General features: G+C 54.6%; 1 protein-coding gene across 1 annotated transcript in view; it reads right to left on the bottom strand.

Moving 5' to 3' along the window:
- TECPR2 (tectonin beta-propeller repeat containing 2) overlaps positions 1-26,360 on the bottom strand; it is a 75,880-nt gene that overhangs the window by 16,951 nt on the left and 32,569 nt on the right. Inside the window, exons 6-16 of the mRNA XM_023745981.1 lie at positions 23,392-23,704; positions 22,400-22,532; positions 20,240-20,557; positions 18,075-19,066; positions 16,375-16,558; positions 14,434-14,607; positions 10,483-10,663; positions 9,212-9,353; positions 6,980-7,220; positions 6,235-6,324; positions 4,817-5,050 (exon numbers count right to left, since the gene is read on the bottom strand). Coding sequence (XP_023601749.1) covers positions 4,817-5,050; positions 6,235-6,324; positions 6,980-7,220; positions 9,212-9,353; positions 10,483-10,663; positions 14,434-14,607; positions 16,375-16,558; positions 18,075-19,066; positions 20,240-20,557; positions 22,400-22,532; positions 23,392-23,704 — 3,002 coding nt within the window. The remainder of the gene's footprint in view (positions 1-4,816; positions 5,051-6,234; positions 6,325-6,979; positions 7,221-9,211; positions 9,354-10,482; positions 10,664-14,433; positions 14,608-16,374; positions 16,559-18,074; positions 19,067-20,239; positions 20,558-22,399; positions 22,533-23,391; positions 23,705-26,360) is intronic.

The raw sequence follows: 26,360 nt of genomic DNA, 5'->3' as shown, positions 1-26,360 counted from the left end.
GAAATTAACTGCCTTTTCCTCTCAATATTTTATAGGATGGCTTACCAGGGAGTTCAAGAGACTCCCTAGGGATCTAAGTTACGTATTAAAACATTTGTACCAATCAAAGTAAAGGAGCTTCAGCAGTAAGTCCCAGAAGTAGCTGAGAAATGCTAATTGGAAGGCAATGCTATGCTGGGGTCTGCAGCAGCCCTGAGAGCAACTCCAGGCAGCAGCTGCCTTAGGAGTCACCTGGGGAGGAGTCACCTGGGAGAGAGGCACACTGGCGGCCTCAGAGCGAGGGGACACCACCATGCAGAACACACAGTCACATTATCAGGGGCACATTCTTTTAGAACAAATACAGAAGCTGCTGGAACCTAAACGGCCTCAACCAGCTGATTCTGGACTGAAGAGCAGGGCAAAGCAGAGAACGGCCCACGGGGGCTCCTCTGCAGTCCTGCCTTACTCCGCTCTCCCGGCTCCTGTCCGTCCACAGGGAGGGGGAGGTCGAGGCAGGTGGCAGACACCCTGCCCTCTCACACACTCCACGGCTCCCAGTCCCGAGTTAAGCAGGGCCCCATCCAGCCAGCGGGCTATGAGCAGAAGTGACTGTCCCTCCTGAACGGAACCACTGGAGCTGGTGCAGGGCCCTCCAGCTGCAGTGCCTGAGGGGCCGGGGCCGCAGAGCACCAGGGGGACCAGTGCTCCCACCCCGGGCACAACCGCCCTAAGAGACCGAGGCTGACAGCCGAGCTGGCGGGAGAGCAGGCGGCTGATACTGGGGCCTGTCGCTACACAGCCCAACCAACACACGCAATTTTCCTGCCACTTTCGGGTTTTTCTCTCCCATTAAAAAAAAAAGTTCTAATTACTTTATTTAACAGATCAGACTTCTTCCCTTAACAGCAAGTGGCACCTACTTGGTGTTTTACTGTATCGGGCTGCACACTTTCTGCACACATTTCCAAAGGCATGACTGACACTAAACACTTCCCCATCCCTCGCTGAGACCCATGACTGTCATCACAGACCGCACTGTGCTGACCCCTGTGCCTGACAGTGCACATGTGCCAGGGCTCTTAAACATCCACCAAAGGATGCCAATTGTGGGGAGCCGATATAGGGTTAAGCCTCGGACTGACCTGTTGGCAAAGTCACAAACAGGTCTTCCGAGTCTTAAGCAACCCAATCTGAGAGGTGGCCGCTGATTTACACGCGCTATCATTTAAAAAATAAAAAAGGGGGAATTTGCCGGAAGCTGGTCCATCCTTGCTGCTTGACACAGTCGCTGCAGGGAAGAAACATCTGCACAGCATATGTTTCAAGGGACCTGGGGTATATGGCATACTGTTCTTAATATGTTTGCTCCCCTTCTTAGCGCTATGTGTTTTAACCAAGGTCACCTCTCCGGGAAAGGTTGTTTCCCCAGGTGGGGATTTTTCCCTGGAGTTAGGGATTAACAGGACTAAGGAAGGGAATCAGTAAAACCCCTTAACTAAGTGCCAGGGGGGTAGTTAGTCACTTTAACTACGAACAATCACGCTTAAGCTACATAATCTTTACTTAGGATAATCTCCTTCAGTTACTTCCTTGTAGCTTAACAGAACAATAGAGTAGTGACCTTGGAATGGAGATAAGAAACGCCCTAACCTTTGGAATAGAATGGATAGGACTAAAATCAAATGGTATAAATACAGATGTAATGGGAGAATAAAGGGAGAACCTAGCTATGCTAATCAACTGAACGCTTCCTCCGTGTCATTCCTTCTTTGCTGACTCTGTCCACACCTTTGGGAACCCCTGGACCTGCTGGGGCTGGACCCCAACAGCCAATCTGCTTCCAAAAACTAAGGTTGTAATAAATTGCAAATTCCATGCTGTTGTTATAACTGGGCTCAATAGCGAAACATTTAAGAATTCTCTTCATTTCACCTAAAGCAGCAATTGATTTGGTAGTTTGCACAGGGGCAGAAGAGGGATGCTACCCCTTTAAGAAGAAATTAAAGGCAGAAACTGTGTTCATGACTTGACACTTTGCTCCTTAAAATTGCAACTTCTGTGTGCCATATGGGGAAGACCAGTGACATTCCAGACTTTACAATGACCTGGCACAGCCAAGGTCAATACCAGCACGAGGTAGCCCAGCTCGAGTGGTCGACACCGGGAAGACAGGCTTCCATTTGAAGGTTCTAAGGCTGGGGCACTAGTACCGAGAGGCCAGGACTGAGAGCAGGGGCCAGCCATCTCTGAGGCAGCTCACATTCCACAGGATGCTCCTGCCACCATCTCTCGGCGGTGGGGAACTGGGTTGAACGGGAAGACAGCAGCTTGCCAGGCCCAGCTCTGGGCACAGCCAGCACTGCCTCTGCTGTGAGTCCCGCTCCTCAGCCTGGCCTCCGGCCACCTGCTGTGTGACCCACTCCGGGCTTGGCTGGATCCTGGCACTGGTTTGCTAAGGATGAATTTGCAGGCAGGAGGCTGGGCGGCTCCGTCCTCTGCGCCTGCACCACCGCAAGCACCCATTGCCCGCACCACCGCAGCAAGCACCCACTGCCCGCACCACCGGCACAAGCGCTCACTGCCCGCACCACCGGCACAAGCGCCCACTGCCCGCACCACCGGCACAAGCGCCCACTGCCCGCACCACCGGCACAAGCGCCCACTGCCCGCACCACCGGCACAAGCACCCACTGCCTGCGCTCAGACGGCCAAACACATCCCGACTCAGATGCAGCTCCCCCTCAAATGAAGACTCACATCCCCCAAAGCTGTTTCTCCCCAGAAAGCATGGCCACCACCCCAGTGAAGCCCAAAGGCACCTCCAAAGCCCTGCTCTGCTCCAGCCGCCAGCTGCGCCAGGAGGAACGGGCTGAACATGCAGGGAGGCAGGGCTGTGGGCTGGAGCCAGGCACGATGCCCACTCCCTCTGCACCAAGCTCTCAGCGTGGCAGGACACAAACCGCACCTGGGCTTGGCGCCTCCACGAGGAACCTCGGCATCTCCCACACAGGCCTGGCTGGGGCTGTGGGGGTGGGCTGGGGCAGGCAGGAGGGCCACGGCCATCAGTAACAACTAACTACGGCTGGCAAATGCTCTCAAAGGCGGAACAATGGCCCTGGTGCTGGGATTAGGTTCAAAAGACAGTGTGAGGACGTGTACCTGGATTGCAGATTCAATCCTGGCCCTAGTCAGGCTCCTATGGGAGGCAACCAATCGATGTGTCTCTCTCACATCTATGTCTCTCTCTCTAAAAGTCAAGGAAAAAATATCCCTCGGGTGAGGATTAACAAACACAAAAACATGACCCTGGGCAATGCCTAGCTCTGGCCGGAGGGAGCTTGCCTAGGGGAGGGCCGCTGGCTGCTGCAGCTGCACTGGATGTGTGGGGCCTGGCTGGACAACAGATGAAGGTCTCCGCACGGCACCCTGTGGAGCCACCTGGGCCCAGACCTGCGGTGGGTGGTGAGCGCCCCTGCATCAGGAGGTGCAGCCTTCTTGCTCTCCCCGCTCCATGTTTGTGTGGAGGAGGACTTGTGGCTGAATTCTCAAACATCAAGTGCTTGCACAGCAATGCTGGCTGTCAGTTTACCAGGAGACCGTATGGCAGAGTATTTCTAGGGCCCATCTGGACCCTCTGGAGCCCCTGGCACACCCTCCGCCTCAGACCAGCCACACCTAAGCTGCCATTCAATCAAGAATCTGCCTGAAGCCCTAACCGGTTTGGCTCAGTGGATAGAGCGTAGGCCTGCGGACTCAAGGGTCCCAGGTTCGATTCTGATCAAGGGCATGTACCTTGGTTGCGGGCACATCCCCAGTGAGGAGTGTGCAGGAGGCAGCTGATCGATGTTTCTCTCTCATCGATGTTTCTAACTCTCTATTCCTCTCCCTTCCTCTCTGTAAAAAATCAATAAAATATATTTAAAAAAAAAAAGAATCTGCCTGAATAACCTTATGTTTGGGCTCATCCTATTACCTCATTTCTTAGAACACGAATGAATGATTTATCAAAGGCACCTGCTGTGTGGCCCGCCCTGTAACCAGAGAAGACTCGGAGAAGAGCAGTGGGAGGTGCAGTGTCAATCCCGTCTAACTGAGCATTGAGCCTTGCTGAGCACTGAGCACTGAGCCTAGCTGAGCACTGAGCCTAGCTGAGCACTGAGCCTTGCTGAGCACTGAGCACTGAGCCTAGCTGAGCACTGAGCCTTGCTAGCTGAGCACCGAGCCTTGCTAGCTGAGCACTGAGCCTTGCTGAGCACTGAGCCTAGCTGAGCACTGAGCCTAGCTGAGCACTGAGCCTTGCTAGCTGAGCACCGAGCCTTGCTAGCTGAGCACTGAGCCTAGCTGAGCACTGAGCCTTGCTAGCTGAGCACTGAGCCTTGCTGAGCACCGAGCCTTGCTGAGCACCGAGCCTTGCTGAGCACCGAGCCTTGCTAGCTGAGCACCGAGCCTTGCTAGCTGAGGAGCTATTCTATGCTGGGAGGAGACAGTAAACGGGTCACTGATCCTGGCGCAGGACACGCCATTTTTCAGACTGGAAAGCACGAAGCTGCGTGCCATATTCAGACAGACTGGCAGAGGCAATGGCACCAACGGGATTACTTGAAGCAGTTCTTTGTGGGCAACTTCCTCTGAGTCTGCTCCTCCTGAGTTCTGAAAACCCCCAAACCAAGGTGGGAAGTGAAGCTCCTACAAAAGTAAGAAGCCCATTTAATCTGCAAGAGTAGCTAATCAACCTCCTGAAATCCAGCAGCTTACAAAGTGTCATACGGGAATTCACACAAGTGGAACCCAGGGGCCCGTCACATCCACAGGCACGACACACAGGACGGCATACCTAGCTGGGCAAGGTCCAGCCGGGTCCAGTGCAGGCCGGTGGGGCAGCTGGCGGACAGCGTCCTGATGAACACCTGGCCCAGGCTGTCCAGCGCCCACAGAGCGTCCTGGCAGGCGGCGTAGGCTCTCATCTCGGTGTCGGGCGGCAGCTGCACCGTGGACGGGCGGGACTGCGCGTGCTGGGCGCCCACGCTGCACAGGTCCTTGCTGCCCTGGCACAGCCACAAGGAGCTGCCTGCAGGAGAGTTCGGGGGTGTCACTGACAAAAGCAGCCGCTGCCTCTGGGCAGCTGACACCAACGGCTCCCTTGCTCCCTCGCCACCGTGACAGAAGCTCCATGTGCTTTAAGGAAGTGTTGGAGGGCACACCACGACTGAGCAAGAAACAAGCCCGAGATATTTTAAAGAAGTGAGAGAAAGCAGGGCTTATGGGATTTTAGGAAGGCTACGATGTTGGCCTAGTGGCTCTGACCCAGGACGTGCTATGATGAAACACTTGGTGTGTTCCCTCCGCGCTCTGGAGGGCGTGGGGTCAGAGGGCCTCAGAAGCACAGAACCCAGGGGCTGGCCTGCTCTGCAGGGGGCTGGGGCTGGGCCTGCGGAAGCTGGAAAGCCTCCCTTCCCATCCCTCCACCATGTTCAGATCCTTAGGTGAAGAAGATTCAGCTTAAAATGCGAATAACCCCCCAGGAAGTGAAAAGCTTGGGCACATGCATTATCTAAAACCTGTGGCCAGGGTGTTTTGGAATTCAAGATTCCTTTGGTTTGAAGACCTAGGGCAGTGATGGCGAACCTACGACACGTGTGTCAGAGGTGACACGCGAACTCATTTTTTTGGTTGATTTTTCTTTGTTAAATGGCATTTAAATATATAAAATAAATATAAAAAATATAAGTCTTTGTTTTACTATGGTTGCAAACATCAAAAAATTTCTATATGTGACACGGCCCCAGAGTTAAGTTAGGGTTTTTCAAATGCTGACATGCCGAGCTCAAAAGGTTCGCCGTCACTGGCCCAGGGCAGTACCTTGGCCTGTGTTAAGTCCCAGGCCAGCAGCGCCCGGTACGCGGTAACACCGCTGCAGCGCGTGTGTCAGTCAGCGTGCGCAGCCCCCCTGGCTGCTGCGCCATGGCCCGCTGAGATGGCTGGAAGTCACCGCTGCCAGCCCCGGTGGCTGCACTGCATGTTCCCCTCCTCAGGACGTGCTGTCATGACTCACTCAGCTTCACTGCTCTGGATCCTGCTCTCCTGGTCAAGTGGGCCCAGCCCCAGGGGCCCTCGGCTCAGCCCACAAGGGCTACTGGCCTGTGACACGACCCACCTTGTCTCTGGTTCACTCAGCCACGCCCCCACCCCAACAAGCACAGGCAGACTATGGCTTTCACTGCCACAGCCACGCCTGCACTGCTCTCCACCAACCTTCCTTCGTGGGAGCAGGGGAGGCCAACACAAAGGCCCATTTGGTAGCAGAAGCTGTCCCACGGGGAACAACGTTGTTCCAGTGAGTGCCTGGGAAGAAGAAACAGAAGCAGGTGTTAGAGAAAGAAGGAACTAACCACACCCCAGACCGTGGGTTCTAGACCACAGCTCACTGCTGGTTCCAGCCTGTCCTTACATGGAGGGCTGAGCCAGCACTCGAGAGCCGGCCCGATCCTCTGTGGACACCGGCAAGCAGAGCCAGTCTTGCCCAGGGACGAGGAGTTGGTGAAAACCCACAAAGCAGGGGTGCATTTACAGGAAGGATGGGTGCGTGTGGACTTGCACCGCATTACACATCTGGCTAGAGCCTGGCATTTTCAACAGCATGATAATGTTCCTCCAGGAAACGGACTATTCTCTCTTCCTAGGCTCTTCAGGCTTGGGTGGGATTTTTCATTTAAATAAAAAATTATTAATGTAAAACTGAGCTCCATTTGCTTTCTATCATAATAGGTTCCCAGTGGAGACTGATCGCACACCACCAGACACTGGGATCCAAGTGGCAGCAAGGACAGATGAAGAAGGGAAACGGACAAGCACCAAGAATGCCTCCGTCCCAATCACCCCTACACTGGCCTCTGTCACCTTCGCAGGCTGAGCGCCTGACGCTTTCCTTGACATGCTGGCCCCTTCCTCTGACGGAAGCTGCCTCTCAAGCGGCGTGAAGTCTAAGCAATGCACCCACCGATGAGACTCCCCTTGGCGACGTGGAGGTCATTCTTGCCCGAGGAGATCCAGACGCCGCTGTTGTTGACCCCCAGGAGGCTGGGCTGGCACTGAAGCTGCTGAGACCAAAACGCCGTGCGCAGCTTGTCTGCCACCTTTTCCACGGGCACTTGGGCCGCCGTAGCCACCGAGTGTGTGGCGTGCATGATGGTCTGGAATAGGCTGCACTGGTCGAACACCACGTAGTCTGTGATGCTCACCTGCAGGGACGGGCAGACACGCTGTCAGGGCCATCTTCCTGCCGCGTGCACATGCGTGTTATCGAGGACTGAGAAAGGTCTAGCAGGACACCACCGAACTGTTGTCATGACCCCGGGGGGTTGGATTTAGAGGCGGAAAATGTCACCTTTCATACACTTTTCTATCACGTGGATCTGTTACAAGCCTGTGACTGAACATCACCCCCTTACACCTCCACGTCTTTTGTTCTAGTTAGTGAGAGAGAATTGTTTTGTTTTTAAATTTAGGTATTTCTCAGGGGCACCCATGTACAATACTTAGACTATACAATAAGAAGACTTAAGAAGGTATTATAAGTAATAATTTATTATCTAAACCAGGCCTGTTAGTCCTTATGCCAGGCCAACAGCCTAAAGCTCCCGTCTTGGACTGAAGGCAGCACCTGGCTCAGATGCCAGGCCCTTGCTTCTCTCACGTGACCTGAAAGGTGCTTTTCCAGGCGCCTCCTGAGGAGACCCCTCCTGCTCTTTCTAAAAGGCTTTCACGCACGTATCTGCCCTGCTGGGCTTGACCACAGGGGACTCGCTGCCCTACTCCTAGGAGAGTCTCGTGCAGGTGACGGGCCCAAGTCTCATACAATGAAGTGTTGAGTGAAAGGGACCTCCATTTACAAAACACAGGAACGAAAAGGAAATTCCTGTAAAAGTCAGTACTGGGTGCAAACGCTGCCCTTGTCAGTTTTATTCATTTCAAGTCACATTTCAAGTCAGTGTGAGCTGCTGCCCTAACTGAAGCAGAAGTGGAGGCTTCACCATCGGCCCCCGAGGCCCCGTTCTCACCCCGGAGCCCTCAGAATGCTGGGCCCGCACACGCTGGCGCTGCGACCACTGGTGTGTGTACCTCGCCAAGGCCACACCAGGTCTGGGACAGACGCAGTCCCAGCACCCAGGACCTGCGGATGAGCAGGATGCAAATGTAACTAAAGTTTAGCAGCCAAACAGTGCTGCTCTCCTGCTACAAAGAGTCAGTCTTCAGTAACTACACTAACTGCTTTCAAATACCTCAAAGGTGATTCTGCCGATTAAATTTCTCTAAAGATAATGATCTGAACATTATGATAAAACGTATCTGCTTTCCTCTTGGCTACTTAAAAACAGAATTTAGTACGCACGTACAGGTGAGCGTGTGTGTGTGCGTGTGCGTGTAACACCATGTAACATGGTGACGAGTAGAGAGAAGGTATTTTAAGGTCCTTGTGTAACTCTTCGAGTGGCACCTGGCATGTAGATTAGAGACGTCTGTACACATACGCACACTCATCAAAGAGCAAACACACCGACTTCCCCGCATTCTCACCTCAGGGACCAAGAGCAGCAAGGCAGGTCTGAGGCGACAGTGAGACCTGAGGCCGTGGACACCACGCTGAAGCGATGCTGCGTGTTCACAGCTGCGGGGGCAGCACAGCCTCACCCGCCCCCAGGGAGACCGGCCCCACAGGGGGAGTAGACACCCCTTTGAGAACATCCCAGCCGCCTGGCTGGCACCAAGTCAGAAAGGGGGCTGATGACACCTTCCCTTTCGGGAGCCAGCGGAGGGTTCCCCTGTTGAAATGCCTCCCACTCAGAGGATTTCCGAACAAGCGGAGAGAGAGGGACTGTAATTGTGGGTTGGGTTTCCCAACCCTATTGTCTACTCTCTTTTCTTAGCGCGTCTGTCAGAATTAAACATCGTTATTACCCAGTCTTCGAATGGACGTCAAGGGTTTATTTCACTTATAGATTTCTAAACACCCACAGAAACAGCCTGCGCTCAGCAGAGCTCCGAGAAGCACCTCCTCAGGTGGGAAGTCTAGGTGTCTCCAATGTGCTGGGACCCAGCAGTCGGACTCAGTAAAACTGAGCACTGTTACTCACCCCCCCCCCCGCCCCCCAATCTCTTTAGGGAAAAGGGAGGGGCTGCAAGGGGGCAGCAGCCCCACCCCAGGGAGACCCGGGCCGACCGGAACACCCACTTGCCACCAGTGGTCGTCCTCCCCTTGGGGCTTCTTGGGAACAATGCCGGTTCTGAACCACAGGGTTCCGTGGATGTCCAGCGCCCACAGGGTCTGCTGGTCCCCGAGCGCCACACAGACAGGTTCCAAGGCCTGCCTTTCGCTGAAATGGAGGAGGACATGGGAGTCAGCATCCAGGCGAAGCCCCAGCGGGTCTAGGACTGCCAGCAGAGGGCACCCTGGGGGTTGGCCTGGGAGAAGACACCCCACCCACAAGATCCCAGGAAGAAAGCCGCATTTTGAGTTAAGTTACTGTGCAACATCAATTGTTCAAACGCGTCGTAGCTTCTGAAAGACATACTCAGACCCAGAATGACAGGAAAGCTCTTGGAAGAAAATAGCCTAAGAAAAAAGTGAGCAGAGGCCCAGCAGGAATCCAGGCCCCCAGGCGCCTCCACCTCCCGGTCCCCCCTTCGCTGTGCCAGGCTGTGCCGGGCTGTGCCTGGGAGCTGCAGCTGGGCAAACGCCGCTCTCTCTGGGCCTCTGGTGCCATCACACCAGCCTCCAGGCTCAGCTGGGCTCCACTCTGCGCGGTGCCCTCGGCCTCCGCAGGTGGAGCCGGGCGCCTGGTGCTTGCTCCGCTCCCCGGTTCAGGAACATCTGCACTAACCGAGGGGTCAGTTCACACTCCTACTGGGAGCTCCGTGAGGCAGGGCAGGCTCAGTGGTCTTCGCACACGCAGCCCAGCAGCTCTGGCTTACAATGGGGACTTGCTCAACTTTCCTGGGTTGCTAAATGCAAACCAATATCCTAATCTAATTTTCTAAGGGCTATTAATAATTTCTTACTAGCAAAATGATTGGATAGTAATTAAAATTTTGTAAGGCATAATGTAACCAAATAAATTACAGTTCAGAGGTCAATTTCAATTGACTAGGAGGATAATAAAGAAAACTATTTGGCTCTACAGCATCCGAGATTCTAAAGAGAAACGCCTCAACACTGGGCAGTTCTGAACAGACAGTCCTGAGAAACGGGTGGCGTGTGAGGCTCGGGGTTGCACAGGAGGCAGCAGCATTGACAAAGCTGCGCTCTGACCCAACATGCAGTGCGTCAGAGGTAGACAGAATTTGTCTCCAAGGTCAGGCTGCTCAAACCAGTTCTGACAACTGCAGAGAACACCATTACCATGGAAACCCCCAGGGAACCAGCTCTTCCCAGGAAGGCTCCCCCGGACGCCTGAGGGGCGTCCTGCTGACAAGGACCAGAGGAGGGACAAACAGGCCCGGTACCTGACGATGTCACACTTCCACTGCTCCCCTTCAGGACAGAAGCTGCTCACGCCCTCCCGGTACAGGAGGGCTCTCTGCTCCGTCAGCGCCCACACCACGCTGTTCCGGGCTGTCACCTGGGACAGTGGGTACGGGCAGTCGACCTTTATGGCTCTGGCACAGGGGCGATCCACGCTGAGACCTGCCGGAGAGATGGACAGCAAGCCCCAAACACACACAATCGGGCTGTCACACCTCACTGTTACGTTTACTTACTTTTCTTTTTGGTATTTTGCTATATTCCTTTGTGATAAGTGCTTTTTAAAAGATCTAGTCAGCCCCTGGCTGGGTGGCTCAATTGGTTGGAGCATCATCCCACACACGGAGAGGATGCAGGTTTAATCCCTGGTTGGGGGTATGTACGAGAGGCAACCGGTCGGTTTCTCTCTCACATTGAAGTTTCTCTCTCTTTCTCTTTCTCAAATCAACAAAAACAATCTCAGGTGAGGATGAAAAATAAATAAATAAATAAAATAAAAGGTCTAGTCAATTACCCAAGGGGAGGGAGGTGGGGGAGGTAGAAGAGGGTAAATGGGGGATAAATGGTGATGGAAGGAGACTTGATTTTGGATGGTGAACACACAATATAATATACAGATGATGTGTTATAGAATAGTACCCAAAACCTATATAATTTTATTAACCAGTGTCACCCCAGTAAGTTCAATAAAAAAGGGAAAATAGGTGTTGTCAACACACAACGGTGAAGTGGTGCTGAAGGGTAACATCAGGTGCAGCATTTCAGACGCCCTTGGAAAACCCAGGAGTAACAACCGAGTGGTACGTAAGGTGTCCTGAGAGACGCGGAGCCCGTGCCAGAGCGAGATGTTAGCCCAGGGGTGGGCAAACTTTTTGACTCGAGGGCCACAATGGGTTCTTAAACTGAACCGGAGGGCCGGAACAAAAGCATGGATGGAGTGTTTGTGTCAACTAATGTAAATTCAAAGTAAACATCATTACATAAAAGGGTACAGTCTTTTTTTTTTTTTTTAGTTTTATTCATTTCAAACGGGCAGGATCCGGCCCTAGGGCCGTAGTTTGCCCACGGCTGTGCTAGCCTCTGGCTCCATCTTGTCGCCTGCTTTGTTCCCGGCCTCTAGGATAAGAGCTTCTTGCATACAGACATGCTAATCGTTAGAGGAATTCTCCTTACCAGAAAGTGCCTCTCCCGAGGAGGTAAGTATGCACAGAATTAATGACTATTTATCAGAGATTTGCAGGAACCGCATGACCAGACTCACATCATTTAGCACAATCTTCCTTGGACCCCTGCTGGCGCCTAGATGTCTTCAGTCGCCCATCACCTCTTGCCCCTCCCACTCCCCCTTCCCCAGACATAAAAGCAGCCTGAGCCTCCCCTCTTCTAGGCCAGGGACTTCTCCATAAATAAACCTTTCCTTCCCCCAAATGCTGACATTGTGAGTTTGGCCTTTTGTCCTTCCCCCAAATGCTGACATTGTGAGTTTGGCCTTTTGAAGCATCAGGCACATGGCCTTTGGACGGGTAACACCCAGACCGAGAGCAGCCAGACCCCAAAGAACGGCGCCCAGACCGAGAGCAGCCAGACCCCAAAGAACGGCGCCCAGGCCGAGAGCAGCCAGACCGCAAAGAACGGGGCCCAGGCCGAGCAGCCAGCTCTCAGAGATGCCCTTCCCTGTGGACAGCTGTGCCCCTTGGAGCCTCAGGGTGAGCAGAGGGGTCGGCAGCATCTGAGGCCTCCAGCCACCCTCTCAGAGCAGCTCCAACCAAGGGCCCCCCGCCCTGCTTTTACCTGGTGTGTGTGTGTGGAAGGGGCCCCCATGTTAAAATGAAGACCCTGTGTTTCCTAGGGGAACAGCATGGCCCGTTGCTGGGGCAGCACCTGACTCCCCACAGGGCTCTCATCCTGCCTCCTGGCACCTCTGCCCAGCGAGCAGCAGGCCCTCCGGGAGAGCTGCCAGGACCTGCATCCCTATTCCGTGGTCTTCAATGTGCTCCACTGGTCACACACACATCTTGCGCAATCGCAGGCCTTGGGGTGTACTTCCTCCCACAAACGAGGTGGGAATCACCTGCAGGACTTCTTACCCGACAAATCCTCGGGCCTCCCTGAGACTGTAACCCAGTAGGTCTAGGGCTGTGGTCGGCAAACTGCAGCTCGCGAGCCACATGCGGCTGTTTGGCCCCTTGAGTGTGGCTCTTCCACAAAATACCACGTGCGGGCCCTGACCGGTTTGGCTCAGTGGATAGAGCAGGGGTCCTCAAACTTTTTAAACAGGGGGCCAGTTCACTGTCCCTCAGACCGTTGGAGGGCCGAACTATAGTTTAAAAAAAAACAATGAACAAATTCCTATGCACACTGCACATATCTTATTTTGAAGTAAAAAAACAAAATGGGAACAGATACAATATTTGTATTTGCGTGTGGCCCGCGGGCCGTAGTTTGAGGACCCCTGGGATAGAGCACCGGCCTGTGGACTGAAGGGTCCCAGGTTCTATTCCAGTCAAGGGCATGCACCTTGGTTGCGGGCACATCACCAGTGAGGGGTGTGCAGGAAGCAGCTGATCGATGTTTCTAACTCTCTATCCCTCTCCCTTCCTCTCTGTAAAAAATCAATAAAATATATTAAAAAAAAATACCACGTGCGGGCACGCATGTACAGTGCGATTGAAACATCGTGGCCCATGCGCAGAAGTCGGTATTTTGTGGAAGAGCCACGCTCAAGGGGCCAAAGAGCCACATGTGGCTCGTGAGCCACAGTTTGCCGACCACTGGCCTAGGGGGTACAGGGCTTGTCTGAAACCACTGCCCTGGAGACTCCTAAGGCACTGCTGGTTATGAGGACACCCGCTCCTCACCCCCAGGAAGGAGCACCCGTTTCCCCACCAAGAACAAAACTCAAATCCCCAGAGCTCCTTCCCCTGGAAGGCAGACACAGAAGTAGGCCAGGGGCCAGGGCTGGCCCATGACCCAGGAGCTGCCCCCAGGGCTCCAGCAGGCTTCTGGGATCCGCTGGCTCTCCCACAGCTGGGCTCTCAATCTCCAGGAATCAGCCCTGATAGTTCGTAAGACTGATCACAACATTTGGCACCAGCAGAAGACTGATTTTTACAGATCCAATATGGTCTCTTGACAACCAGAAAAGAGCTCCTGGCTCTGGCCGGTTGCTCAGTGGTTAGAGCACCAGCCTGCAGACTGAAGGGCCCCGGGTTCAATTTCCAGTCAAGGGCACATACCTGGGTTGCAGATACCTGGGCCCAAGGCCGGGACCCATGCAGGAAGCAACCAATCGATGCGTCTCTCTCACATCGATGTTTCTCTTTCTTTCCCTCTCTCCCACTCTCTCTAAAAATCAATGGAAAAATATCCTTGGGTGAGGATTAACAATAATAAGGAGAATTCCTGCCCCGATCCTCCCCAGTCCCGTGAATCACTGCTCTGGGAACCTACACCCCACTCTGCTGACAGCACACGGACGTGGACTCTCATTAGACCCCTTTTAATAAGTCCCCCTGCATCTCCTCCAGCAGCGAAGGTCCCCTCAGGGCAGTTTCCTTGAACTGCTATTTGGAGCCGAGGACTCCTCGTTTTTCCTGACCTACATGTGAGTGCGTGCAGGGAAGCGGGCTGCGGCCTGACTGAGAAGCCCAGGCCCTTCTCTCAGACCCGACCTGTGGGGTAAGTGACACGCAGTGGCACGAGGAAGGAGAACAGGTTCTGTTTCTGCTCCTCACTAAGTAATCCCGTTCGTTCTTGCCCACATTTGTCCTGGTTGAATTTGAATCAGTAGCAGGAAATAGCGAGTATATCTAACGGCAAGCACTCTCTTTTTAGAAGGTGTTAATTTAAATGGCTTTTCAGCCTCTTGGTCATCTGATCGTTCCCACAAAGCAGGGCGCAGACAGCAGCCATCCCACCGGGCGCGCCGTTACCTGTCTGCAGGTACAGGTCTCCGTTGGTCCTGATGACCCAGGCAGCGTCCTCACTCAGTGCCACAAACACGGCCTGGGGCAGCGCCTCGTACCAGTGCCGTTTGCCCTTGATGGTCACTTTGCCACAAGCAAAAGCCCGGTTAGACTTCTGCTCAATCTTCCAGAGGAGGGCTCCTGTGCAGATAAAGCGCCCGTCAGATCATGTGAGAGCACCCCCTGGGCGCTGGGGAGGGGGTTCTCAACGCCGCCCTGGCTGCAGCTTCCCTGGGAAGAGCCCGCAGTGCCCAGGTTGATCTGTGGCCACCACCTGCCAGCCGTGTGGCTTCGGGTGTCGTGTCACGTAGTGTCGCCCATCTGATCTCATCTGTGAAATGGCGAGACCGCATCACCAACACAGCACGGGGCTGGCACCTCACAGGCACTCATCACACTAAACAGGGCGGGGCCTTCATCCCCAGGTGGCCGAGGTGAGACTGCAGTGGTGCCCGGCGGCAGGCGGAGTCCTGCAGGTGTCAGAGGGGAGTCACTTCCGGACCAGCTCCATGGACAAGATGCAGGAAGGAAGCATCTGACCTGGGCTGTGCTTTCTTCACTCAAGAGGTTCTGATGGACACGAAGAAGGGAAGGGACGGAGGAAGGGAAGATGGGGGGCCTCGTAGACGGGGTGTGGCACAGGCTGGGCACCCAAGTGTGAGAAGCCACTGCCCAGGAATGACGGAAAGCACAGCAGCTGGACTAGAGGGTGGGCCCGAGGAGAGGAAGCAGGACAGGTGCCCCAGCAAAGCTCCCCTAAGTGCCATGGCTCAGGGCTCAGGTGCTGACACAGAACACCCGCCTTCTGGAGGCAGAGCTCTCCCTAGAGAACGAGGGACAGGAGGGTTGGAAACACAAGGCAATGAACAGGGTCAGGGAAGAACAACGTGTCTAAATGGCTGAGGAGCTGAGCCCAAAGGAAAGGACAGAAAGAACTGAAACACAGTCATCATGCCCGCTGGTGGAGGGGGTTGTCTCAGTCAGTCTCTAAGGAAAAACACTTTCCAAACAAGCAAAGAGGTAAAACAAGCCACCCCGACAAGCTAGTATTTTAAACAGTGACAAAGCCCAGGGGGAGCTAAGGGAATCCACTGCGAAGGCACAGAGGACAGTCCAAGGTCAGACGCACTTTAGTAGGACTTCCTACCAGCACCCTAGCGACAAACCAGGTACCGCGGGCAGATACACAGAAACACCTCTGTTCTGCCTGCCCGCCCCCCAACAGGCGAGGTGGGAAAACCACGACCAAACGGCGAGCAGGCACTGCAGCCCAGCGGCTCCTCATTCAGGGATGCCGGCGCCCGTTCGGTCAAAGTGACGATCGTGGCATCAGACAATGGGTGCTTTTTCTTTCTACAGTCAGGCTCCTGATTAGTCACCCAGAGAATGAATAATATATGTGTGTGTATACATATATAATATATATATATGTTATATATATATAATATGTGTATATATATATATATATATATATATATATATATATGTATATGGCTCATTTAAAAATGATTTCTAAAAAGAAAACCAAATAGCCTGAACATATCCAACATATGCATCGGCCCATCTTCCTTAGTTCAGCTGCGTTAAAGCAACACTAAGAAACAGAAATGCATTTTATTTTTATAAGGAGCATGTTAACATCTCCCTCCATATCCTCAAAATTCAAGTTATTCGTATAGCCTACAAAAAATGTTCACGTGTTACCACTGCAATTAATAAAAAAACAAAAACTCAGACTGAACATCCCTTTACACTATTTAACTGATACCAAACGAAGCAATCTGTCTGGAGAAAAGCCCTCCTCCTGTGGGGAGGGGTGGGGGAGGCGGAGAGAAGCTGTCTGTGGAATGGCCTGCAGGGACCTCCAGCGGGGGTGGTGACCCTGGGCGGGAAGCAGAGCAAGCGAACCTGAGGGCGAGACTGCCACCTGCTGGACGGCATCTTCAAACTTCTGCCAGCGCAGCCCGGCGCCCCGCAAGGCACTGCAGAACAGGCCGCCTCTGTAGTCCAGGCACCAGACGTGCTTCTCGGAGACCCCCAGGCTGAGTATGCCGTGGCCGGGGCCAGAGTAGCCCATCCAGCTTTCTGCAAACTGAGGAGAGAGGTGAGTTCTGTGGGGAGGACGCGCTGTGCTTGCCGCACTGTCACCCCTGGGCAGCCCTGTGTGCTACGCTTCCTAACGTCACGCTTCATGGACAGACCTGGCTCTGTCACAGACACCTGTCTGTGCAGCACCTCACCACCGACATTAGCAGAAACAGCTCTGCCACTATCTTGGTTGTGTGTGTTTTCATCAATTTTAAAAATACTTATTGTTGAAAATATGACAGATATCCATTTCCCCCATTGACCCCTTCTAGCCCACATTTTCAGTCACTGTCCCAATCCTCGCGCACAAGGCACAGGGTGTGGCTCGTAGAAATCTGGCCGGGATGCTCTGTGGGGTGAATTTTGAGGACTAAGGTCTTCCTCAGGGGCATGAAGGCAGGAGAAAGGTCCTCCAAGTGCCAGGCGCCCTTTCCTCTGGGGAAGGGCTGTTCTAAGCTCTGGCCTAGAATCCCCAGAGCCTGCCCCACACCGCGTCCGCCTGGCGATGCTGTTTGCTGTCACGTGCACTGCGGCATCCCCGGCTCCAAACAGCCGGCAGCCGAGGCACTCGGAACAGACAGACACGCCAGAGACTGACGGAGGCCAGGCCCTCGGCACTTCGTCCCAGAACCAGGGAGCTGTGCGTCCCACTTTCGAGACAGCCGGTCGAGAGGGGTCTGGGACCAGCCTGGCCCTTCATTGGCTACGTGTAAGCCACTCAACTGTCCCAAGGCTCAGGTTCTTTCTCTGTGAAGTGGGACCACAGTGCCTACCTCCTGGCTTGTTCTGTTTTTAGAGAAGTAACGAGTTAACTTGTGATGCCTGGCACGGTGCCTGCCCAAACGGCACCGTTACCAGCGCCGAGAACCTGGCGGGACGTGCCGGGAAGCACAGGTGGCTGAAGCTCACACTCACAGCCGCACTCACCCCCCTCGGTAGGAAAGGTTACCACACACGGATCGTTCTGAAACCAAATACCTCTCACAGGGAAGTGAACACTAATTAAAAAGCACTTTTTAAATCAATGACCAAGGATGGTTCTAATCGTCTCCTGCTGTGCGGGCTCGGAGGCCCGAGGCACTGGACCCAGCCTGCGGGCGCCTTGGCCAGTGCTGCAGGCTGAGGAGCCAGCACCAGGCCAGGGCCGGGATCCTGCAGCTGGTGCCGTGGGCAGCCTGAGGCGGCGCCGAGGACAGTCCCTGCCTCCCACCTGCTCAGAGCCCTCTCCACCGCCAGTGCTGGTCCCCTGCCCACCGGTGTCTGGAATGGCCCGGCCGAGTCAGGCCTCCCCGAGGCGACCGAAACTAGTGCCTGTGCTGGCAGGACGCTGCTACTGCAGAGACGCGGGTTACGGAGCAGGGACACAGGCCATCCACGGGCCATCCGCGGCCCTGCACCGGAAATGCCCCCACCCAGACTTCAAACACTTGCCCCGCGGGTTTTGCAGTAGAAAGAGAACTTCTTTCCATAAAAAGGAACACAGGTCGCTGATGACGTCCCTGAAGCTGAAGCCCACATACCTGATCGGACTTCAGCAGCCCAGCGTCGTCGTCGGCCGGCTGGTTCAGGTCCTGCAGGGAGCGGCTGCCTCCGAGCTCCGCCACACTCGTCTCCGAGGATGAAGAGGGCAGCCCTTGGGCATAGATGTCCTCCTCGTCGCTGGACGTCAGCACCTGATCCCGTGAGGAATGCTCAGGGCGAGGGTCCTGGGCGCTGGCCGCCGAGGCACAGACGGGAGGAGTCAGCCATCCGCCCACACTCCCCAGGTCACATTCGGAAGCAACCACTGCTCTCTGGCCCATGCCATCATCAGTGACAGCATGCCAGGGATCGGAACCGAGGTGGCCAGGAGCCGCCACGTGCATCAGCAGGCCCTGCTCTCCGCCGGTCTCCTTGGCGCTGCCTTTGTTCACTCTGGTCTCCAGCAGCTTGCCCTCAGCACTGGGGGCCCAGCTAGGGCTGGAAGGCACGGGGGGCAAGTCCAGGAGAGAGGCTTCAGACACCGTGCACTGGGGATCCTCAGGCTCCCAGCCCCCCTCCTCCTGGGCCTCAGCAGGGCTGTCCTGGTCTTGGCAAGGTGACTGTCTGCTACTGGGTCCACTGTCCGCAGGACGAGGCTCCCCCTCGAGCTCTGTGACCTCGCCACCTTCCACATCTCCCCTCGGGTGCAGGGGTAGGCGCAACCCCCCACCACGCAGCTCCATCTCGCCTGCCGGGCTCCATCGCGGGACCTCCACTCTGTCATCTTCGCTGAGTAAGTCAGGGGCGAGCTCAGGCACCTCCAGGACACTGAATGCTCCCGGGTCATGGTTCTCCTGCAGGACACCATTCACCTCGCCACTGAGGCTGCTCTCCCAGTCGGGAGATTCTGTGCTCACCCGATCCACGATGCTGCCCAAACTTGAGGTCGTGGACAGCAGGTCTGTGTTCAGGGACTGGGGACTGTCATCAGGAAACTCACAGCAGGGAGTCGATTCAAGGGAACTGTGCCAGGCGCTCTTGCCTCCGCCTTCTAATTTAAAATAAGAATGTTTAAAATGAGGTATGGTCCTTCATAAAGACACGAATCAAAAACCACAATTTTAAGACCCTGGCCAGGTTGGTTGCTCAGTTGGTTAGAGCATCGTCCCCAATACGCCAAGGCTGTGGGTTTGACCCGTCAGGGCCCACAGAAGCAGCGATCCATAAATGCAGATATAAGTAGCCAATACTTCTCTCTCTTCCTCTTTCTCTCTAAAAGAGTTCTGGCTCAAGAAAAATACATTTTAAGTAAAGAAAAAAATGTCTCAAACAAATGAAAAAATACATTTTAAACTGGCAAAGAACAAACCTCATAAGTACAAGTGACACCAACGCAGGAATATTTTAAATGGATGCAAACATCCCACATGCCATGGGCTCTGAGGCTTCCCTCAAGACATGTAACTCGCCCTAACTGGTTTGGCTCTGTGGATAGAGCGTCAGCCTGCGGACTGAAGGGTCCCAGGTTCGAGTCTGGTCAAGGGCATGTACCTTGCTTGCAGGCACATACCCAGTAGGGAGTGTGCAGGAGGCAGCTGATCGATGTTTCTAACTCTCTATCCCTCTCCTTACTCTCTGTAAAAAATCAATAAAAATATATTTTTTAAAAAAAGACATGTAACTCAGAAAAATAAAAGAACAAATGAACCACAGACCAACTTCTAGAAGTTATGAAAGTGCAGAGGAATCTGGTAAAATTCCCTTCAATACTGCAATGTCTTTAGCTAAGAGGAGTCTGAAGTTGAAGATATTCCATGTAAACCCCGTGTCTGGTAGCAAACACACCCGGCGGTCAACATGAATGATCCACCTGGACACGGGGTCACTCTTGTCTCATGCCCTCCAGTGAGGTTCCCAACGTCTCTGTCTAGTAAGCGGTAGACATGAGTAAGCCAGACTTTTATTTCAAGACCAAGGAGCACAGAACCCCGCCGGGAGGCAGGGCGCCCCGCACACAGGTGGGCGCTCCTATTTAACCCTCATGGCGATGCTTCCCGCGGGTCAAGGGCAGAACTTGGCAGCGCGCCTCCTCTGCAGGAGGAACGCTCTGTTTTGAGGACCCTCTCTGCTGACTGTCCTATGAAGGGCGAGTGCCCACTCAGCACGCAGCACTCCCAAGGCCCCCGGCACGCAGCACTCCCAAGGCCCCCGGGAGCAGACGTACCTGCCTTCTTCTTCCTCCTCTTCTTCTTCACTTTGAGAGGCTTCACAATGAGCTCCTGGTCGAAGTCTTCCGAGCTAATGACACTGAACCTCTGCGAGGCGGGCTGGCTGGCCCTGCCCAGCTCCAGGGCTGCCTGGGGCCCGGAGCCGCTGTCGGTGGAGTTGAGCGAGCTGCTCCTGCTCCTCGGCTCGCTGGCCACGGAGCTGGCCACGGAAGCGCCTCTGAGCCTCGGCTCCGAGACTGTGGCCCCTGGCGGCCTCTCTGTGTGCTGCGCGGGGACTTGCTCTGTGCATCCTGGCGTCTCCAGGCTGTCTCGTCCTGAGAAAGAAGAGTTCCGTTTTACCACCGCGTATCCAAGAGTCGACGTGATATGTTAACTTATCGCACACACCAGCCTCTGAATGCAGAGAACTCACAAAACTCAAAGAATCGCACAAAATATTCCATCAACGGTTTTTGTTCTCCAGGCAGCTCATCTATCAAACAGTCTCCACAGCTGTCTTGTCAATAACTCCACAGGAAGGGAACACCACGGAGTACAGCGCCTCTCATTGACTCAGGAATAATTTAGAGGAGAGGCCTGTCTGAAAAGGGCCTGTGCTGTCTGTGCCCACCCCGGGCCCTGAATATCCGTTAATGTACCCAAGGGCTTTGAAAACATCTGCATGCCTGTCGTGACACTTCTCCACATCAGGGAGGAAAGGCAGGTGTCCACCAGAGCGCATTCAAGACCATGTTCATTAGACCAGGCAGCGCCCGCTCCAGGCAGAGGCAGGGAGAGGAGCGGCCGGGAAAGCGCCCGGGCTCTGGCCCAGCACAGAGAACAGGCAAGTGTCCCCCTCCATGGGCCCGCCCTTCTCTCACTCGACACCAGCAGGTCACCAGGGCCCGAGCGGCTCCAGTCACATCCCTCAGCACAGGACTGGGGGCCACTTTGATCTACTGCGTGCCAGACACCATTCCAGGTGCTGAGACCGGCCATCACCGGCAGACGGCCCTCCTTTCCCAGGGTTGTCGGGCAGAGAGTGGCTCCTGGGGCTCACGGGACTGCAGAGCAGGCTCTGCTGCGTGAAACCCAGGGTGGGGCGGTGCCTGTGCCAGGTCACACAGCGAATGGACGGCAGCTCTCGGTCTGGCGCTGCGCTGTCCGGCACAGAGGCCACTACCCATGGAGCTGTTTACGTTCAGACGAATTAAAATGAAACACTGAAAAGGCAGCTCCTCAGTTGCACTTGCCACTCAAGTCCTCAGCAGCCAGGTGTGGACAGGGGCCACCTGCCGGACAGTGCGGATACAGAGCAAGGGAGGGACACGGTTACTCCAACCCCTGGGGTGGGAGGGTAGGATGAGGAAGGCGGTGGGTGGAGGGACAGGGGTCTTGCACTTCCTTCAGGCTTGTTGTAAAAGACCACAGAACCCCTGTGACACTGCTCTGTGACCTCAGAGGCCCCACAAATGCAGGGGCTCTGGGACAGGAAGTGCTGTGTTCGGCTCACGCAGCGCAGAGGTGGCGTCTTTGGGCCCCTCGGGCACCTTGTTGAGACTCGGCACCTCCCATGCGGCTGTTCTGAGGGTTTGTAAGATCGGGAATGTTGAGCACTTAGCCGCTCTGGTTCCCACCAGGAGCCAGTTCACTAAGCACCCGAGCATTAGTGCTGCGACGTGTGCCCGAGAAGCCACAGTAAGGTCCTTTGCTCGTGAGAATCTGGGCTCGTGTGAATTACCAAACAAAAGTCAAAGGCACAGGATAACACTCAGTTCTACAGGGCGAGCTGTGGTAGGTGAAGTATGTTCCAGACGACGGGCTAAATGTTGTAAAATCTTATGCAAATCTAGGTCTTTTGCAGCATTAGTCCCACATGCTGCCTAGAGTATCAGCGGTCGGTCGGTCGAGTGGGCACTGAGTTCTCGCTCCCCCTCACTGACCTCTCACCTTCCAGACCCATGGAGGCAACTCTACCACGCGGAGACCTGTCCGATGCAGGCCGTAAAGTAGGTAGGCTTCAAGGACAGTGGTGTACTGAGTATTTTAAGAATCATAAGAAGCCTGCCAGATGCCTTCGTTGTTCAGATAAAGCCACAATCATTTAGCAAAATGGTCAGTGTCATAAATAAAAACTGCCACTGCACACACACAGTACCTGCATTTCCAATACAAACCTACGGACGCTAGTCCCTCCGGCCTGCTAGAAATCCTTATGATGTTCCTATCTCCCTTTAAGAGAAATATTTCATTTTCTGTGCAGGAAACAGACACGATATCACCCGATCCTTCCAAACCAGCAATCGTGGCCTGTCCAGAAACAAAAACAAAATCACACCAGGCAAGACTGCTCTACTAGACCCGAGCGCACCAGCAGCGTAGGGACCCAAGTACGCCCACTGTGTTTTGTTACGAAACTTCATGGAAGTTGGTAGGTGGTCCAACCCAGTCAGGTGACACTGAGCGGGTCTGACTTGGAGTCTACTCCTCACCAGTAAATTCACGTGCGTGAGGAGCAGGCTCCCACCTCCTGGCCGCTCTCTGGACCCTGTCCTCACCTGCTCCCCACTCCCTATGACACGGAGCTCCTCCTCCCTGCAGGACCTGCCTGGCGACCTCACACAGCTCTGCTAATAAGAGAAACTGAAACTTTTTTTAAGTTTCTATATCCGACTCTAATAGTAATAATCTATTATCGCCATGATTTTTAAACAGAAATGGCAAAATGATGTGTCTCCATTTGGGCAGAGGGACCAAGGGTACGAGAACAGGGTGGAAAGGAAGCTGGAGAGAGCCCCGTCGGCTCAGGCCGCCCTGGGGAGGCTGCGGGAGTCATTTTCTGCTACTGTTCCTGCCACGCTGGCCTTCATTCACACACCCAGCCACTGGCAGTCAGGAGAAACATGGCCCAAATAGACTACAAAGAACAAGTTTAATTTTGTGCTTAAGTGCAAAAAACCCCACCATTTCTTGGCCGGGGGCAGGACTATGAATAGCAAACCAAGTATTTTTTCAAATCTACACAAATAATCAAACCTTCACCTGATTTCCTTGACTGGCCCAGAGGGACAAGTAAAGCATGAGAACCTATTCCGTTCCCTCCAGCACCTGAGAGGCAGCCCCAGATAAGCCTCGAGACACCAGAATGGGGTGCAGCCGTGCCACCTACCTGGTTGACAGTGTCTAGAAGGTAAACACTATATTCGTTCCAACTCAATACCCAGCCTTCCCGGAAGAAGCAGGAAACCAGCCCCAGGTGCCTCTCGGGTAAGCTGCCACTTCCCGGGTCGAAGGAGTCCAGGCGCGGGTACAACTCGAAGGGCTTGACTCCTCCAGCAAAGGCATCTTTTAAGATAAACGTGGCTTGCACAGTCCCCTGGACGTCAGCCCTCCACAGCCGGAGCCCTGGCCGGGATGCGTACAAGGTCAGATCGCTTTGCTTACAAAGTCCTGGTATAAAACAAGCACCAAATTTCCCAGTGCTGGAATTAAAGAAAGAAAGAAACAAGACACGGCTGATTGAAAGCGACCGCTGCTGCTCACTCCAACAGGCATGTTTGCTAAGCCTAACAGACGAGATAGATTTCTGAGGACCCCTGTCTGTTTCTCTTGCTAACGGAACCAGCCAGCCCTGCACCCAGCCGACAGGTCTCTCCTCACACTCCTCACGACACCCAGGAGGGTGCACCCATGAGCGCACCTCCTGGTTCCCAGGTCACCGCTTCCTGTGTTCCCTGCGGCGCTGCACCCACTGCTTTAGCTGCACGCTCTTGTTTAATCCCCACGACCCTGCGAGGCAACTATTACAACTCCCGTTCGAGAGAAAACTGAAGCAGGAGCTGGCAACTCCATTCTGCCCGCCGCCCCGGCTGAGACAGCTCCATCTGATCACCACCTCACGCCCACTCCCCAGGAAGGAGCTTCATGTCTGGGGTCCAGGCAGTCCTTTGGGAGTTTTTCTAAACTGTCAGAGGGACCAAATCTCCCTTCTGAAACCATGAAATATCGAACACTAACAAAAGAACATGTCATATATGTGGTATGTTGTTTATGATGCATACACCCAGGAGCCCTCCCTCATGCTCCCGGGCCCCGAGAAGTCCCTGCTGCTCCACTCCCAGGGTGACCGCTAGGCTGTTCGTGCTCCCCGTGCCCTTGCTTTCACTGATGGGTGAGCCACAAGCCCACGTATTCCTGAATGAGCACTGTGTCTCCCATTGTGTAACAGTACGCTGCTCTCTGCACACTTCTGACACTTGCTTTTAACATGACACAGGAGCATTTCTAAGATCCGTCCTTCCCGGATAAAGCTGTGGCTCATTCACCGTCACCGCCACACAGTACCCCACACTTGCTCACATACTCCCATGTGGATGGGATTTGAATGATTTCCCTGTTTCCGTTCTGAACAGCAGCGCGAGGAGCATTTTTGCACGTGACCTCCAGTACACAGGTGCCTGTTTGTGGAGATGGAGGAAGCGGGACTGTGGGTTGCTGAGTGAGAGAAACTGAAGTCTGGAGACCACTTCAAACTTTCCCAGTGACCATCCCGACGACACTCCCACCAGCAGTCTCTGCGTCCTCACTGCTCCACGTTGGCGAACCTCAGCCTTCACCAGCTCATGTGTTAAGAGGTTCAAATCAACCCTAAGTCCTGCTGATTCTCTCTCCAAAATATTTCTCTGGTTTTGAACAGTAGAAAGAGTACTGGCTTGCTCAGCGGCGCCGCTCAGTGGTTGAGTGTTGACCCAGACACCAAGAAGTCACTGGCTCGATTCCCACTCAGGGCTCATGCCTGGGTTGCAGGCTCGATTCCCAGCTGGGGCGTGCAGGGGGCAGCCTATCAATGTTTCTCTCTCTCTCTACCTTCTCCCTCTCCCTTCTTCTCTCTCTGAAAATCACTAAAAACTAATTAAAAAAGAGTACTGGCTTTACATCGACACCTCCTAGCTACGTGGTGTGTGGCCCTTTTAGACCTCGGTTTTCTAGTCTGTAAAAAGGGGTAATAACTCCCATCTCCAAGGCTGAGGTGAGGATCGAGTCCCCACAGTCGCTCACCTGCCATGCAAGCAGCGGCAGGCGCTCACAGCTGGGAGCTGCCCCTCACTCTGCTCACGCCCCCAGAGAATGTTGCTCCTGTGGGCTGTGTCTCCCCGCCGCACAGCACGCAGTACACCCATCACCGGAGGGGCCACCAGGGATCACAGATAAAGTGTGTGGGTGCTTCTCTTCCCTTCGTGTCTCGCTAGGTCCCCTCGGCCCCTCAGTAATGACATCCCTCTGGACAGGGTCCAAGGTGGGTACCACAGGTCAAATTCCCTTTCAAACGAAGACTGTTACTAACTGAGGGTGTCCACAGACACCTCTCTAACCAGCAACGCGTCTCATCACGGCCCTGGGTGGACTAAAGACGCAAAGGAGTTCCACCAGGGCGGCCACCCCTTCCCCTGCCTTTCCTGTCAAATCAATTCTGCTTGGTGATCCCATGGGTCAATCTGCCGTTTCCAGAGGCTGGCAGGAGGTCACTGCTGTGAACAGACCAAGCTGCTGATGGAAGGGCAGCTCAGCAGGGGAGAAAGGGGGGGGGACTCCAAGCAGAACAGAGAATAAGCTCCCCCTGTGTGGGCACAGAGATCAATGCTGGCTGCACCCGCTGACCTCAGCCGCCCTCCCCGATGGCACCGGCACTACCAGCCTCCCCGCCCTCACCAGCGCCTGTCAGTTCCACCATGCTTCCAAGCCAGCCCGCTGCCCACTCACCACCCCCACCCTCTCCTCCTTCCCAGCCCGGGTGTCCTCTCCTGGTACTCGTCCAGCTCCCGCCCACCCTCTCCCACTGTCCCTCCCTCCACCCCTCCTCAGTCCCCCACCCCCACCCCGCACAGAGTCCTACCAGGGGCCTGGTCACCCGCGGGCTGCTGCTGCCTTTTCCCACGGCAGGCAGGCAGGGGGACTTGGCCTAATCCTTCTTGTCACTTTTTCTTTCCGGCATCAGGTCAAAGGAGGGACAATCCCAGCCTAGAATCCTTCACCTCTTCCCCGTCTCCTCCTTCCCCCCCTGCCCCCCCAGACCCTGGCACCCCTGGCAGAGTGGCTGAGGGACAAACTTCCTCAGAGGCCAGGCCGAGGTGTCCAGGG

This window comes from Myotis lucifugus, unplaced genomic scaffold, assembly GCF_000147115.1.
Source record: "Myotis lucifugus unplaced genomic scaffold, Myoluc2.0 scaffold_610, whole genome shotgun sequence".
Taxonomy (NCBI): Eukaryota; Metazoa; Chordata; class Mammalia; order Chiroptera; family Vespertilionidae; genus Myotis; species Myotis lucifugus.
Note: the sequence above shows the minus strand (reverse complement) of the source record. Positions and strands in the feature narration are given on the sequence as shown.